The sequence below is a fragment of the Uncinocarpus reesii genome, genomic scaffold (genome assembly GCF_000003515.1).
Source record: "Uncinocarpus reesii 1704 scaffold_1 genomic scaffold, whole genome shotgun sequence".
Taxonomy (NCBI): Eukaryota; Fungi; Ascomycota; class Eurotiomycetes; order Onygenales; family Onygenaceae; genus Uncinocarpus; species Uncinocarpus reesii.
This window is the reverse complement of record NW_003052500.1, coordinates 5,482,788-5,498,943: the sequence shown is the minus strand read 5'-3', so window position 1 is coordinate 5,498,943 and position 16,156 is coordinate 5,482,788. Positions and strand designations below refer to the sequence as shown.

Below are 16,156 nucleotides of genomic sequence, written 5' to 3'. Positions count from 1 at the left end.
TTGCTCACGACTCGTCTGCGCGGGGGCAGAGGAGGGATTGCTCATTCTGTGGAGAGAAAGAGGCCTTTGGGAGAGTAGAGGGAGAGCGAAGCGAGAGAAAGGTAGGAGAAAAAGGCCAGAGAGAGAAACGCGAGGGGCTGGGAGGCCGAGGGGGCATATATGAATGCTTGATGGTTAAGATTGCAAGGAGAAAAATTATTCTTGCCATGTAACTTCACTCCATGTTTCCATCCCACCCCGCAAGCCCTCGACGCAAAGCCGTACCACGACAAGGCCCCATGTATCCGTGTCTGTGATATCCGGGCTATCTACGATCTATCTGCTTTCAGGACCCGGTTTGCCCTCTGCATTACCTGAATTGCCGCTAGCTTATCCAGAAAATGAAGACAAAGGTTCCGTGATACTGTTTCACTGAGGCGGGAAGAAGATGACGACAAATCACCGAACATCCAGGAGACACGCAACTTCAGCTTTGTGGCTGGATCTCGTCCCCGCTACTGAATTCCACACCACCTTGACGTGCTTCGATGGTTGGCTGCTGAGTTGATCCCTGGGAACAGCGGTGCAGGGGAATGGCAAGTAGGTACCCTTCCGGCTGTCCTGATTCTCGTGGGCTCCCACACTGTTTGCATATGAGCTATCATAAAAACGCCAGGGAAAACAGTCCTGCGTTGTATCTTCCCGCGACAAGGAAGCCTGCGCGCAGGCAATCCTGTCCAGACGCGTTCTAGACTCGTTGTTCAGAAATCAGCGATTCTTCGACCTCAAATCGGGCGTGTTGGGATATTTTGCAACCCTTTCGCGACGGCTAAGTTTATCCATTCAAGGTCTTGCATGTGCAAACGCAGAGCGGACCGACTTCTATTCCACAAAAGGTCGGTGAAGGATTTATCGCACATGCCGAATTCTTATGGCCTGACTTGCTGGCTCAATGGAAGCCCACTTGGGTTTTCTGGGTGCCGATAATTCTTCAAGCAATCGGCCCTGTAGCCATGATGCAGAGAATTTTCGTCTCTCCTACCTCCATGTCCACATCCTTCTACAAAAACCCATAACAAGGGACAGGAACCTTGGAAGCCTTCTAGACCAATAGATCCCGTGAATCCGTGGCTCCGACATCGAACAATTGTCTCATTCTGAACCCTTGCACACAAAATGGAAGATCGATTCTGTGCACATTCGAAAATGATTCTGTGGGGCCGCGTTCGATCCCTGCTGATCCCTGCTGTCCGTCATATTTCTGTGACTCATGAGCAAACGACTCTTTGGACCAGCTTTTATTGTCGCTTTGAGTACGGAGTATGGTAAAGGAATCATTAAAAGGAGCGGGACTCAGCGGCGGGAAGTCGCGATCTCTATGCCCTTTGCCCTACAGTTGCTCAGACATTCTCTCGTTTCTGCTGCTAGTTGTCATGTTAGATGGTCGCGTCGCTTTCCGCGAGGTAATTACTCTGGGCAAAGTATAGGTACACCGTGTTAAAGCCGTCGCTTCACGCCCGGAGACGTGGCTTTGGCCCCTGCAGCAGCCCTAAAAGTCGAAGGTGCTGTTCTTTTGCACACTTCCACCTGGTTGAAGATGAATCGATCCAGGTTGACTCTTCGCGCCTTTCTTCAAAGTGCTTGTTGTTCGCGACATACCCTTGTTCGGGCGTTGAATTTCGCATTGTTCCCACGGTATAAGCACACCAGTCCAATCCCTGGTTGTAACCGTGCCCAAGTTGTTTGTTGGCCGAAAATGAATCAACTGCGCGGCTGGTCGCCCTCAAAGATGACGGTCTGGATGTGTTGGAAGCTCCTATCAGCGATCCCATCGTCAGATGGTGGGACAGCAATTCTGTTGTCCGACAACAGGCTGCAATATGGATGGCATCGGCCCGGATTCCAATACGGCCCCAGATTCTCCCGCATGTATCGGGACTGGACTGGGAAATGAAAATGAAATTCTGAGTTTGAATGGCTGGCTTTCTTCATAAATTTAGTTCATTTATTATGCACTGTTGGTCAATGTGTGACCTGGAGCCTCACTTGTTTGCTTGGAACCAAACGGAGCTCGATTCCTGAGTTTCTCATCCGCTGAACTTCAAATGAGCAACCAAAATCCCATATCTGTCGTTCTTTCTTTTCAACCTCTACCCCGTATATGCAAATACGTTTTAAGCGCTAATGATGGAATGTAGAGCCAACTAGAATATCCACCCTTCCTTCTATTCATCATGCTGAACATCTTGGCTGATTTGTATGATAGCCCTGCTGTTAAGCTTCATTGTTCAGAAGTTCTGACTCCGTGTTTTGTTTTCAGTGTCTACCAGGAGGTAAAGGATTGTTGGTCCTTTAGTTAAACAAACACAACGCCTAGAAATGGTAACAACCATGTACCACTGTTTTGCAAAGGGAGTTTGTGCACTACCTGCATGTTTGACTCGCTGTTTTGTGCCTTTTTTGGTTTATTCTAGTTCCAGGATGCAAAACAACTGAATATCGACGGTATCTGAGCTGAAGAGCAATGAAATAGGCTTGCATGGAATACCTAATTTGGCTCAGAAATGTATCGGTTTAGCCCTCGAACTTGGATCATAAAGGGAACTGCAAGCGCCGTTGTTTCCTATGTGCAACCACATATTGCCAACAAGTCTAGCTTCAGTGACAAGAAGTAACAGCTGCAAGAAAGCCGACATGTCTCTCACTAACTACTTCTCAATTAGAGCCGCTTCTATTGTTAAAGACATGCGCTGACCGCCGGATGCCACAACCACTAACAAACAACTCAGTTCAGCGCGTCTTGTAAATTTGGGAACACTCCTTGAAGTCCCAAGTATCATGATATCATTGAGCTTCAGATATTTGTGGTCCTTTCAGACCAAAGGGTAGAAGCCGGAAGAAAGCTACTGGCATGAAGTCCAAGGACTGCCGATTCGTGATGGCAGGGCACTGCCCTTCACTGATATTGATAAAAATGAAAACATAGTGAAGCACGCCAGTTGCCGCGGCAAATCCAGGAATGCGGTGCAATAGCACCTCCTGGCTGTTGTTGCTTGTATGTTTATTCCTTCGTTACTCCAACCTTGTCAACTTCCAGACGCATCACGTGAACCAGCGCACGGACCACACACTCTTTGCCGATAAAAAGCTTCATGCAAATGGAAGACACAACGTTCCTCTTCTTCATTCTGTGGACTATAATAGTCGTCCTTCTCCTGACTCGCCCTCCTGGACCTTGGCCGCCAGCCATGGCTCCGACCTTGGAGGAATCCCAGCCTGGGCAAGAATCGCGACAATTTCTTGCGTTGGCAAAGGGATTCAACGCCCTGCTTGAAGCTGCGAAGCAACTGACCCGGCAGGAACAGCTTCTTCGAAGCCGACTGCAATCTGCCCATGACGAGGTATGGATAAAACTGCGAAATCTCCTTGTTCTTCCTACAAGTACTGTGGCTTCTTTGCATGACGAGAAAAATTTGATTAGCTCTAGATCAAGAGCTGCAAATCGCAGCAGTGACAGACATCACATCATCATCTGATTATTATTATTTTTTGATTTACCTTTGACCTCTCATCTCTTTCTTTTATTTCATTTATTAACAAAGGTTACGATTATAGTACCTGAGATTCTCGAGCCAGCTGGCAGAAACATCGACTACTCAGCAGGCGGAGGCGCAAGAGCTTCCCTCCGAGCAAGATGCTATGGGTCGTCAGGGTGAGAATGGGGGAGCCGATACAACTGAGTGGGTTCAGGGTATTGAGGGTGCCGGCTATCTCAGTCGGTTGGATGCCCAGGCGGTAATGGAAGCCTCAGAAATTGCGAAGGCTGTTGCGGAGAGGCACTGTCAACAAGATGAGTCTCACAAGTCCAGCAGGTGCCCGTTCGCCAAGCTTGATAGCGGAGGTCCCATGGAAAAGGACTTCACCACGGTTGGGACAAAAGGTAATTTGCATTGCCCTTTCGCGAAGTCAAACGAGCATGCTTCCGCTGGTGGCCTGGCTACCGTAAATGAGGAATCAGAGAAATGTGGAAACGATCTGGATCCCATTAAGGCTGAGTTTCATCCGGATGCACCACCTTGTGTAACGGGCTCGACCCGCTCTGCAACCTCAAGGTGCCCGATTCGTTATCTAAACGCTCACACGCCGGAAGAAATAGCTGAATTTTTCCAGAAACATAAGCATGAAATTCCTCGCAGCCATTCGATATGCATCCAGCGGTATCAGAAAGATCCACAGAATCTTCGGCAATTGGACGAGAAGTACGGTGACGTCGTGAACATGGTCAAGGGCCTCGGGGTATATCATCAACCATACTTGCCCTCGTCACCGCTCCCGGAGGAAGAGCAAAAGCACGAGACGGAAGCTGCAGAGAGAGTTGAAAGGTGGGCTGAGGATGTCAGTAACAAGTCGCCAAACGCCGGTGTTCCGCCTTCCAATATCATCGAGGACGATATTGAAATTCGGGGAAACCACTTTGAACGTTCATTACGAGATGTCCGGGTGGGGGAATCCCCAAGTAGACCGTGGGGAATCCATGTTCCGATTGCGCAAGAGACAGCCCAAAGCGTTGTCGCCTCGCTTCCAGTACCAGCTGCCATGAGCAACTGGTCGGAGGTCAAAGAATCCGTCGAGCCTTCCCATCCAATTCCTACCCCGTTAGGCAACGAAGGGGAAAGCCCATCTGGGAACGGTCGCTGCCCATTTGGCCATCATGCCGCGAAAGAAAGTGAATCATCGCAACCTGTGCAGCCGGATCAACCGTTCAACGAAGCACGTCCCAATATAACTGATACTTCCCATGCAGGTATACCCGATTCAAGCCCCCGCTCCCCTCAGCCTCGCATTGTTTTCAACGGCCCAGTTATTTTTGGCTACAGCGGGGAGTCAGTTGCGCTATTCCTTGAGAAACTAGGTCAACTCGGCAAGCTCTAGCGCTTTTCTCGGTACTTAGCTATTCGACACATACTTCTGGCGACTATTATACGGCACATTGCTACAGATCACCGAAAACCCTCCACTGAAATGATAACAAAGTGCAAGAATTTGCAAGATAAAGCAACCCCCTTTTTTTCGGGTCTGTTTGTATGTTCATAAGTTTTGAGCTTGTTCCTAGCAATGATACCCGGCTTATTCTCTAGTCAAAACTTCTTATTATTTCTGCTCTTTACCATTCTAGACGGTTTGCAGGGATGGCTCCATGGATTGAGGCACTATCTATCCGAGATTGCTTTCAGGGTGGCTTTCTATTCAAGTTGGCAAATTATGGTGACCACATCCCGCTGCAACGTGGGCACCAAGTCACCGGTCGTACAGCGACCTTCATCAAATGTTTGAGAGCGCGTCCATTGATTAGCATTGAGAATCATGTAAGGTCCGCGCAAGAAGAATCAGATTCAGAACTTCTGTTGACCTTGTAGCTGACGGCAACCCGTATCAGGGGAAATATTATGCAAATTGGTCACCACTCAGTTATCACTGTAGCCTGTTTGAACTCGGTGCAACTCCTCCAGGGATTGCTTGTTCGCGACAGCAAGGCGCCCAAGCCAAAGATCGTCCCGGTGATCCTCTCGACAATAAATCTCCGTGGAAATGTAAGAAGCAAGCCCGTTCCATCGCTGCTGCTCGCCTGACCAAATGCACCTGCTCGCAGCACGTGCAGGGTTGGCCCGTGCACGCAAGTGGACGCCGGGCCGTCATCCACCAGCAGACAAGAGATACGGGATTCGGGCTGTTTTTTGTCAGGCTTGGAGCTCAGGCCTACTGAGAAAGCTATTTTTGGTCTACCAAAGCGAAAGCTCACACCAGGACAGATGACCTCAAGCCGCGCGAACTGGTTAACCGGATGCGGCTTCTCGGTCGACAGCCACCTTTGATATCCCTAGGCTGATGACACTTTATGTCCAACGTTTGATAGATCTGGCCCTTCTCTCAGAAGGCCTTGGTACCGGACACAGGAGAGCTTGAACTTTAGTATGTCAGTAGGCAGCAAGTTCTGGTGCCCTTGACTATCACTACTGGATTGGTATCATGCCTGGCGATGACTGGCTGTTGAGTGACCAGGTTGGCCGTTTATCGTAGTTAACAGCTGGACGAGTATGTTAACGAACGGAGTTACGAAGTACGGAGTACACCATCTCGCAAAGAATGCGGCCTGCAACACCATCCCGCCAGCCCCCATTCAAGTCAATCTCGAAAAGGCAGCTTACGCTTCGATCAGGCTACGCGCTTTGTTCGCACTCATGCATGCCGTACACCTGGCGTAAGCGGGTTTGGCTTGCTTGCGATTGGTGGACGGTGCGGCAGCCAACCAAATGTCCCTGTTCTGCGAGACAGTGCTCCATTTCCTCCAATGAGCAACGAATCCTCGCGAGCAGTCAAAAAGGATTCCAAAGCAGTCTGACAAAGTCCTTGCTTATGCATTGCTCAAGAAATGTGCGATCGCCAGCCCCGATCAAGCATTCGGAGAATTGGATGTGCTTTCCATTTCGTAATAGGTGGAAATTGAGTGCAAGGACGGTCCCAGGCTTCCTCAGAACCAGAAGTGCCGAACACCAGGGTCAAGCACTCAAGGAGGCGACATCCCAACAACGAAGCGGTATCATATACAATGATCAAAAAGCTTCAGTTTACACTTTCAGGAGATGCAGTCCGCGGAGGAGGAAGACAGGTGACGTCACGCCAGTTGCACGAACTCTGTTAATCACATATTCCATTCTAACATACAACCGCCAGTGCAGCCTCGAAGCACTGCGAGGCAGGCATTTCCAATGCCCTGGAGCTCCGTACAGCCCCAATACGATGCTTTGCCGTCTTTAATTGCTCGAAATCACATGTTTGGCGCCGTCAATACCGCAATATCTGATCAGCAAAACCAGCATTGAAATTACCAGAGAGGCACGGCTGATGCCGGCATAACATTGCTTTTGGGCAGGTTTCTGTCCGACTAGGACCCCCTCACTTCCTTTTTATAAAGCCACTCCGGTGTCTGAGTCTAACTTTTGGCTTGTTGCCTTGTCTTTCGAGTGCGTCCTTCCCTTTTGGCCTGGGACCGGAGGTCACTGTTTTATCTTACTTCAAAAATCATGAATGTCGGGCCGCATTATCTACGGGGCCCTTTGAGGTCTTCCTTGAGTAGACTCAAGGGCAAATCTCTATCAGGAGTGGCATTTTCTTCCACTGGCTTCTTGGCCACATCCCCCCGTTGTCGCATGCCTATTCGGATCCAACCACGACTGTATACAACAAGCTCCCCGAAAAGTGGTAGCAGTCAAAATGGAAACCGTGCCATGCTTGCCTTTGCTTTAACGCTGTCTGGCTCCGCCGCAGTGGCGATACTTTGGTATGGGCGGCGTCCAGACACTGTGAGAATGGACTGGGGGCCGAAAAAGAAAACCGGCGCTGTGAATCCAAGCCCTGCACCAACTTCAGGTAAACCGGTACCACCCAATGACTCGGCAGAAAAGCCTTTTCCTGTGGAGTCACCAGGGCCAACGTCTACCGGGCGGTCCCTCTCGTTTGTGCCGGCGGGCGATACGGAAACCGATCATGCAGTTCCCAAACCCTATGAAGTTATTGGAAAGGCACCAGTAGACATCTCACAATTCCCTGTGGAGCAGGCGATACTCACAACGGCGCCGTTCGTTCCTCCACCGATCACTCGAGACTACCCAGTTTTGCTTCAGGTCCCATTAAAAACGACTACTAAGTTGTCGCAGCTCACGAGCGTATATAAATATGAAACATGGACCTTTAATGATTCGGTTCCAGGGCCGTTTATTCGAGCGCGAGCCGGCGACGTCTTGGAATTGACAATAACAAACAAAGATGTTTCCGGGAATCCACACAATATCGACTGTCATGCGTTCATCGGCCCAGGAGGCGGGTCAGCACTGACAACGGTGGAGGAGAATCAAACCAAAACAGCCCGGTTTAGACTTCTCTACCCCGGACTATACGTCTACCATTGTGCAGCGGCGCCAGTACCGGTTCACATCGCGAACGGCATGTACGGGATGATATACGTGCAGCCAGCAGAAGGCGACCTCCCACCGGTAGACAAGGAATATTTCGTCTTGCAAAGTGAATTTTACCACGAACCTCCAGAGGTTGACGACGACGGCCGACCCTCGCCTATCGTGGAGTTTTCCTATCCGAATGCATTGCGCGAGGAACCGAATGTAGTAGTCTTCAACGGCAGTGAATCTGCCTTGACTCGAGACAAGCCTCTGAAGGCAAACACCAATGAAACTGTGCGCATCTTCTTTGGGAATGCCGGACCGAATTTAACAAGCTCTTTCCACATTATCGGGAGCAATTTCGAAAAGGTCTACCGTGAGGGCGATGTGATAAGCCCGCCTGGAAACTGCATCCAGACTGTCTCCGTACCTCCCGGCTCTGCTACCATCGTTGATATGGAGATGGTTGTTCCGGGGACATATGCTCTCGTGGACCATGCCATTTTCCGTATGGATAAGGGTGCAGTAGGGTACCTGAATGTCTCTGGTGAACCAAGACCCGATATATATGGAAGTGCACTGCCCCCAGAGCCTTGTGTTGGGTGCAAGCTGCATCCTTGATAGCTGTTGCGGAGTATGCCAGCTGGGTTTATTTGATATTATCGGGATGAGACGTTGGGTGTTTTCATATCTTGGTATGTGTTTTGCTTATACGGAGATCAGGGTCCTTCCCCCTTTAGTGCTATTTTCAGGAAGTGATATCAAAGATGCAAGTCCATTCTGGCAATTGCCCCTTTGTATCTGATTAATGTTTACCCCGATCTGGATGGGGGGACTGTGAATTTTGCTGAACTATTTATAATTGGCAGTTTTGAGAATCGAATAATGACTATATTCACCCCAAAGAACATACTCCCACCTAAGTTGCTGTTAAGATGTTCGCCTAGGCACAAGAAAAGACTAACGAAACCGGATATCTTCGAACCCGCTTACAGGAAGGTACTTGTCAAGCTAAGCATAAAGGCAGCAAATCCAAAGGTCCAAGTCCATATTCCAGTCATTGGCCCAGAGGCAGTATTCGAGTTGGTCGGTGTAGCGGCCGTACCCGTCGAAGAGGAATCACCAGTTGTCCCCGAAGCACCAAGTGGCTTCCAGCCAACATTTGTCGAGTTCTTGCATTGATCGGAGCTGAGCAATTCTGCATCGTCGGAGAAGGTGATATCGGCGCACTGCAACGGCATTTCGTTAGCTGCATTCTCGTCTGCATATAAACGGATATCCTTCATACGTTATACAGAGCAGATCCTAATTCGCTTAGCTGAATCACCTGGATACTGGCGTTGGTCCCTGCGGATATCGGCGTGCCCTCTGGAATCGTGATTTTCGGGAAGCAGAGTGTTCCGTTGCCAGTCTGGTTGAACGCTTCGACGAGGGAGATATTGAAGATGACGGTGTCGTCGCTTCCAAGACCGAGATTGACATATGTGATCGCCCACGGGTGGGAGGGTGCAAAAAGGAGTGAGCCTCCGTCAAGGGGCCATTCAGTGCGATTGGTGGTTACATTGACGCCGCCGCCTGGGGTTGGTGTTAGTACGCCGTGGGATTTGGGCTGGCATGATTGTCTACTGACAGGGCCTTTCCCATTGGGTCTTGAACGAGTTTCCTCGCCAGTAGGGGTAGTCGACGTGAAAATGAGCCGTCGCCAGCTGGAGAAGAGAGAGAAAGAGGAGAAGGAAGGCCATTGTTGAAGAACTTGCAGACTCAAAAGGCAAATTGCTAACTATAGCTTTGCTGGGTCTCGGATTCCGGGGAAGTGGTTTAAGCAACGAAGATGAAATCCGTTAACAGGGCACCCGGGGCAGAGGATCAGAAAACCAGGAGGGCATTCGTACGAAGCAGCATGGAGCTTTTTTATATCTAACGACAACTCTCGCAGCATCTCGCTTCCTGAGAGCTTACCATGGCAAAACCGCTTCAAGGGCCTTCTCCACGCTTTTTCTGCATGGCGCCAATGAAGCAATACGGGGACTCTGCCAATTGCATGCACGCAATGCTCGCTAGCAATCCCGTTTCCTGGGACAGTCTGAAGCCACAAGCGTGGACGCCGCATGGCCTGCATGCAACTGGCAGGCATTGAGGACAATTGAGCAGATTTCCGAAGAATCTCTGAGACCGAGGCGTGTGATTGGACCGGAGGGATCCCATGCCAAGACAGGCGAGTGAGCGGATTTTCTTTGTGCCGGCTGATAAGATCAGATCAGACGAAAGGGTTCTTCAGCGCTCACAACACATGGAGCGTCAATAATGAGATCCAATTGCTGGAAGAATGCAGGGAGACACCAGGATACAGATCTCCAAAGAACCTGAGCCGTTTCTTCGCCCAGAGTTGCAGGGCTTACAAACCTTTTTCCTAGGCGATCCTGGCCTTGTCTACCTGCGCAATCAAGTATGATGGGGATAACTGTGGCCCCTGGACTGTCCAGAAGCCCAGAACCTGAAGCCACAGCCGCCGGTTCATGCAAGAAATCCGACATTCTGTTTACTAGTTATCTGCTTGAAACAGCGTGTTTCCCGTGACGATCTTTCCCGACGGCTAACGAAGGAACAGCCGCTTAGTCACTGTCTCCGCTAAACCGCTATTGGCCTAGCCGCCCGAATCCCCGGCTTATATAATCGGCGGCCCCTCATCCCCGCGATCAGCCCCTCATCGTCACCGGTGTCATTATTAATTCCCAACCGCCCTTCTGCCATTGAGACGGTGAGCGTGATATGCTTAAAAGCGGCCTTGTTCCTCGCCGGTTGTTCCAGAGCCTGCCTTTGAAGACTTGTTACTTTCGCCCGCTAATTCCTACTCTTCAACGTTCAATCGCTCCCCAGTCTCTACGAACAATGGCTGATATGACCAAGGTGTTTACCAAGGACGCTTGTCCTCGTAAGTATTTCAATTCTCCAAGGCGAAACATGGCTTATGTTCGATTGTCTGACGCTCTTGTGCACCGTTAGCTGCTGGCCCATACGTATGCTTCTCTCCCTCAGTGGACCTGGAGGACGAATCTCTGACCCAATATTCTCACATCAGTCCCAAGCCATCAAAGCCAATGGCCAAATCTACGTTTCCGGCCAAATCCCCGCTGACAGCAACGGCGACCTCATCGACGGCTCCGTGGCCCAGAAAACCGAACAATGTTGCAAGAATGTTGTTGCCGTCCTGGCCGCTGCCGGATCGTCGATCGAGAAGGTCGTCAAGGTCAATGTAGGTTTCACCATTGGAGATCAATTGGGCCACCGTCAAACGTTTAACGTAACCTGAGCTTCGACCAATGGGCTGACAGCGACTTGGAATAGGTCTTCCTCATCGACATGGGCGACTTCGCTGAGATGAACGGCGTGTTTGAGAAGTATTTCGCGCATAAGCCTGCTCGCAGCTGTGTCGCTGTGCACCAACTTCCAAAGGGAGTTCCTGTCGAGATCGAATGTATCGCGTTGGCGTAAAAAGGGACAACCTGGCTATGCCCCTGGTCGTTTCCTTTCTTGCTGTGCATATACAAAAGGAGGTCTGCGAGTGAAAAATAAATTACAATACAATAAATGTATATAGAGCATATATTGCGCCCAAATTACAGACGGGACCACAGAATTACCAATTCCTGGTTGAAAAGAATATCAATATCATTACTATCATAACCATAAACCCGCTATGAAACATTCCTATCCCTGACGCAACCCGCTGTTACCTGGATATCATAAACGAGATTAGAGCGCGAGATGAGGCATCGGAAGTGAAGCCTCAATTGACGACGGGAGAAGAAAATACTAACGAAATCAATTCGCCCAAAAAAGCCCTTTCTGCATACTCCACGCATATATCATGCGAGGAAGCGCTGAGCATTGATTTGATAACACCCTTTGGAGTAAAAAAAAAAAAAGATCCGCATCTCAAAGGTGACAAAGGAGTTGAATGGACCATCCAACAAACTTATCCCCTTGGCAACATACCGCTCATTCGTCCACCACCGCTTGCCATTAGGCTCTGCTTGACAATCAGATCTGCCGCTGCGGCCGTTGCAAGTCTTTCTTTCTGTCGACTTCTGTCCCGTAGATACCCGGCTGCCTCAGGCCTCATGCGCAGGATCCTCAGGATCATATCGTCATTCGGTTCGGCCTGTGCTTCGCGCCATTTTTCCTCTTTTGCCTTTTTCATCGTACCAAGATTCCGCTTGAACATTATGCTCTTCCCGCGGCGCGTCGATGGGACGCCGGCGAATGGGCTGAAGGAGGCGGATGTGACTGATAGTCGGTTGCGGTTTGCTTGTTGGCGGGCCGCAGTAGCGCTTGCCATGCGTTCGGAGGTTCGGATTAGATGCTCTGTAGGTTCAAAGTAGAAGAAGAAGAGGGTTTGGATTTCGTGATATTTCGGTGACTTTAGTATATCCAGAGGTACACCGTTCGCTTCGCCCGTTTCTTCATCGACGGCGTTGAAGAAATTTAGAAGGAGAGTGAGCCAGCGGGATACAATATCCACTTCCTGCTGGGTCAGAGGGCGTTGGTTTGAGGGTTTGTCGGATAACGGGGGGACGAGAAGACCCTCCACCGTGCCGAGGACTTCTTTCCACAGCCGGGCCATGACTGGCCTCATTGCATCTGGGGCGAGTGTCTGGGCCATGATGTAGAAGTTATCATCGAAGTATGTGAAAAGAGGATGTAAGGCTCCTTCGATGTCGGCCGTTGTCGGGGCTTGACTGGTCGGTGCTCGGTTTCTGTTGAAGTAGTTGGACACGCTAGACATACTAAGCCCTCTTGAAAGTAACGCTTTCAATGCTCGACGTGACAGACAGTGGTTGATATATGCGGATAGCTATGGCCGTGTTAATACAAAACCTTGACACATGTTAGGAAAGGTGTCGACATACCTTCTCCGTAGTCTTACGGGTCATCTCTCTTTCTGTTCGCTTCAGCGTTCGGAACGCTTTGCCAAAATAGAACTGGATGTCATCTCGCTCTCCTTCCATGCTAACCCGAAGCAGCAGCCGACCTTGAGTGTCAAGATCAAGCCAGTATTCCCTGGGTGCAAAATCACTGAAATGCGCTGGATCAAGCTTCAAGGACGTGCGTCCAACGTAGTCGTGGTCCCCAACGGCGTCCCAATCCCAGAGCGTAGCAATGATATTCAGAGGCGTTTTGGTCATGATGTCGACGCTGTCATCCCACCTTGGATTGAGGTTATCGTAAATTATACGGGTTTTATAGATACGCTTCTGGTATTCATCGGTTAATACCACATATGGGTCGCTCAAACCGTCCATGTCGCATCCTTTCAGATCCTCTGCCTCGACAATTTTCACGGTGAACACATAGTTTGTGGTTTTGCGTTGCTTTTTGGTGATTGGAGGAGCATGCTTTGCAAGAACCTCTGCACAGCCATCAACGTTGATTTCTTTTTCCAGCTTATCTAGTTGGTGCAATGCATATTCGATGTTGTTGAGCTTGACGAACGACTGAACCATAAACCGTAAGTACTATAACCATAATAGCGATCCAAGAGACTTACTTCTGGGAAAAAGTGAAATGGCTCCACCTTCTCCTTACTGCTCCAGGCCTCCTTTGCCATCTGCATCCATTTCTCCTGTTTTGTTTGCCTTGCAGCTGCTTCTTGTTCTGGCGTAGGCCGGTCCATTTCTTTAATAAACGCTTGCTCGAGGATTTCACAATACCTCGAAAGACCATTGCCGATGGACTTTGATATAGCGGTCATAAATTTTGCATATCCCACATCATCGTCCCATTTTAACTCGACTATCTGATTGACAACTTGGTTGAATGATCTGAAAATATCAATCACTGACACGCTGTGTCGCTGTTCTTCGGTGGGTACATCATCAGGAGACTCTGTCCGGACCATAAAATTATCTTGTTTGACAGCCTGCTCTACCCAGCCAAGCATCTTTTCATCAGTCAGTTGAATCCAACGCCAAACAAAGTCAGCCAACAGCTGCTCCAGAGGTATAGGAAAGGGCTCCCTATAATATTGGTCAGTTTGTTCCGTTCCCGTACAATATTTGCCTGAAACAAGCAAACGCCTATACTCACCCTGGAAGCGCTTGCATATAAATGCCCCGCATTTCTGACAACTCCTTGTACAGATCGAATCCATCTTGGACTTCAATTTCTTCATTTTTATCTTTGGCTTGTTGCATAATTCTCTGGATCATGTCCTGCGCATCTTCAGCAAACATAGGAAGGACGCAGTTTACGAGTACCGTGAGAAGGTTGACACTTTCAAAATCAGCTTTAGTCCGCAATGATCAGGTAGACTGCTTACCCCATAATCTCCGGATTCTTCTTATATCTTTTTTGAATTCTCTGACAAAGTTTCATAATCGCCTTGCTCAACTGTATAACATGATAGAACTCCCATATCTCTTGATCAGGTGGGATTTCCTTGTTGAGATTGTCTTGATAGACCTCCTTTGCTTTTCCTAGTAATCCTTCATAGGCATAGGATTGGAATTGCTCCTGATCCTCCGAATTTGGTGAGAAATTGGGGTCCGATTCAACATGGTTTTCAAGTACATATAACACTGGAGCGAGTGGGGGGATTTTGCTGTCGTAGCAGTGCATCATCGTTTCGTATAACTGCCTCAGGAGGGCATTATGAATAGAAGAAAGAACTCGCTGCATAGTACAAATGTCGGCCCGCGTCCATTTGTTCCTATCGTAAAACACTGGAGCAACAAAACTCGTCCGCTTATTCTTTTCTGGGGGAGGCTCTTTAACAAAGATGAAGGCCGAATCCAGGGTGTCAAGATCTACCTCCTGCTCAACATATTTAGAACCAAACACGTCCAAGAATAAAGCTGCACGCGAGAAGGTTGGTATCCGCCAGCGTAGGCCTAGTTCATTGAGAAGCTCGGTTGATCGCTTCGAAAGGAGTTTCATTGCTGGAATTTCTGAAGTGGCCTCAGAGGGTTCCAAAGCCCGGTCATGCAGATCGTGAGTAATGGCCTGGGCCAAGATAAACCGATAATATGACCTTGGATCTGGGGGGATGAAGGTATAGAGATCTCCAGTGTCGAGCTGTTGTTCGTCATTAGAAATGGATAAAGCAGCGATATCCACCGGCTGATTTAAAACATAGGAGGAGCTATCCGAAGTGTTTGTTATTTCGGAATGTGGATCGTTAAACTGTGGCAACCCTCCGCCAGGGGTGCTTTTCGCAAGCTCTGGGTTGGATTGAATAATCGCTAGCATCATCTGGGATAAATCTGGAGCTTCAGCCTTTTTCCAAATATCGTAGGCTTCGTCATGTTCGAAATCTGCCTTTGAGAGCGTCTTTCCTGTATGCAGAGTGAGATGCGTTTGGTACGTTTTCAGGTCCTTCAATGCCTCCTTCGCAGTCCAAGTATCTTTGTTTTTATTGATATCGGACTGGACTTGGGATTCTCTCAAGTCAAAGATCTTTGCAACCACTTGTACCAAGGGCATATCCTTGACATCGTAGCTCAAAGGAACCAGCTCAGTGGGCACTCCCGCCCCATCTGGTTGGGCTGCCTCGGCCAAGTCTTGATCATGAGCGAGCAGTTTAGTTTCAAGCGTTGACAATCTCGCTGCCAACTCAGGCTTTTCTCGTAACCAATCGTGGTCCTTCAGTATGAGTGTGATCAGCCTGACAAAGAGCGCAACATGGCGATCGACCATCAGCTTCCAGCTGTTGTCTTCCGGAGATTTTCCCTTTGAGAGTTCTTTGGTAGCATTGGAGAAGAATATCAACACAAGATCTTCCACTCGCCTATCCTTTTCCATTCGCTTCTTGAAGCTCTGTTCTTTCAACGCATTAAGGAATACCGCAAAAGTCCGCTTCACTACTCCATCTTGGTACTCTTTCCTTCGCTCACGCCCGATCAAAACGCCCGTCAACCGTTTTTCCAGCTCTGCAATAAAGCCATGTGGGAACCTCGTGCTTTTCGAATCCCTAACCAGGCTGAAGTCCTTCATAAGATCATGAAACGTGGTCGACGATCTGTTGACGTGTGGCTTTGGGAGGGATGCTTTGCGGTCTGCGCATCCGTGGCTGCCAGAGGTATGAAAGAAAAGCGACTCGAAGGGCATACGTGTAAGGCATCATTGTGGCTGACCGGGTCTCCGTATAGCCGCGCGAATTATTTCGTGAAATGGGATCGAAAATCTTGAACTCGCATGACTGTTATACCCGGCCTCGATATGCG

At 49.2% G+C, this 16,156-nt stretch overlaps 7 protein-coding genes across 7 annotated transcripts in view; 3 read left to right on the top strand and 4 right to left on the bottom strand.

The window, feature by feature from the left end:
* The window catches only part of UREG_02100 (adenine phosphoribosyltransferase 1), a gene marked incomplete at both ends in the record, with an annotated part of 833 nt that extends 788 nt beyond the window's left edge, over positions 1–45 (bottom strand). The window contains one exon of the mRNA XM_002542538.1: positions 9–45. Within this exon, the coding sequence (XP_002542584.1) occupies positions 9–45 (37 nt within the window). The remainder of the gene's footprint in view (positions 1–8) is intronic.
* A 1,324-nt stretch (positions 46–1,369) lies between these two features.
* Positions 1,370–1,811, bottom strand: UREG_02099 (uncharacterized protein; the record flags this gene model as incomplete). Its single annotated transcript, XM_002542537.1, has 2 exons — positions 1,370–1,451; positions 1,639–1,811. 2 exons carry the CDS (start codon positions 1,809–1,811, stop codon positions 1,370–1,372), a joined length of 255 nt encoding a protein of 84 aa, XP_002542583.1.
* A 1,416-nt stretch (positions 1,812–3,227) lies between these two features.
* UREG_02098 (uncharacterized protein) lies at positions 3,228–4,911 on the top strand (the record flags this gene model as incomplete). The annotated part of the gene is made up of 2 exons (XM_002542536.1): positions 3,228–3,380; positions 3,595–4,911. The coding sequence occupies 2 exons, from the start codon at positions 3,228–3,230 to the stop codon at positions 4,909–4,911; spliced, it is 1,470 nt and encodes a 489-aa protein (XP_002542582.1).
* A 2,150-nt stretch (positions 4,912–7,061) lies between these two features.
* On the top strand, positions 7,062–8,555 carry UREG_02097 (uncharacterized protein; the record flags this gene model as incomplete). The annotated part of the gene is made up of 1 exon (XM_002542535.1): positions 7,062–8,555. The coding sequence occupies one exon, from the start codon at positions 7,062–7,064 to the stop codon at positions 8,553–8,555; it is 1,494 nt and encodes a 497-aa protein (XP_002542581.1).
* Positions 8,556–9,216: 661 nt separating this feature from the next.
* Positions 9,217–9,676, bottom strand: UREG_02096 (uncharacterized protein; the record flags this gene model as incomplete). Its single annotated transcript, XM_002542534.1, has 2 exons — positions 9,217–9,509; positions 9,565–9,676. 2 exons carry the CDS (start codon positions 9,674–9,676, stop codon positions 9,217–9,219), a joined length of 405 nt encoding a protein of 134 aa, XP_002542580.1.
* A 1,147-nt stretch (positions 9,677–10,823) lies between these two features.
* On the top strand, positions 10,824–11,426 carry UREG_02095 (endoribonuclease L-PSP; the record flags this gene model as incomplete). The annotated part of the gene is made up of 3 exons (XM_002542533.1): positions 10,824–10,866; positions 11,021–11,187; positions 11,280–11,426. The coding sequence occupies 3 exons, from the start codon at positions 10,824–10,826 to the stop codon at positions 11,424–11,426; spliced, it is 357 nt and encodes a 118-aa protein (XP_002542579.1).
* Positions 11,427–11,910: 484 nt separating this feature from the next.
* On the bottom strand, positions 11,911–16,056 carry UREG_02094 (uncharacterized protein; the record flags this gene model as incomplete). Its single annotated transcript, XM_002542532.1, has 6 exons — positions 11,911–12,789; positions 12,845–13,450; positions 13,483–13,951; positions 14,022–14,207; positions 14,254–16,002; positions 16,043–16,056. 6 exons carry the CDS (start codon positions 16,054–16,056, stop codon positions 11,911–11,913), a joined length of 3,903 nt encoding a protein of 1,300 aa, XP_002542578.1.
* Positions 16,057–16,156: the final 100 nt, after the last annotated feature.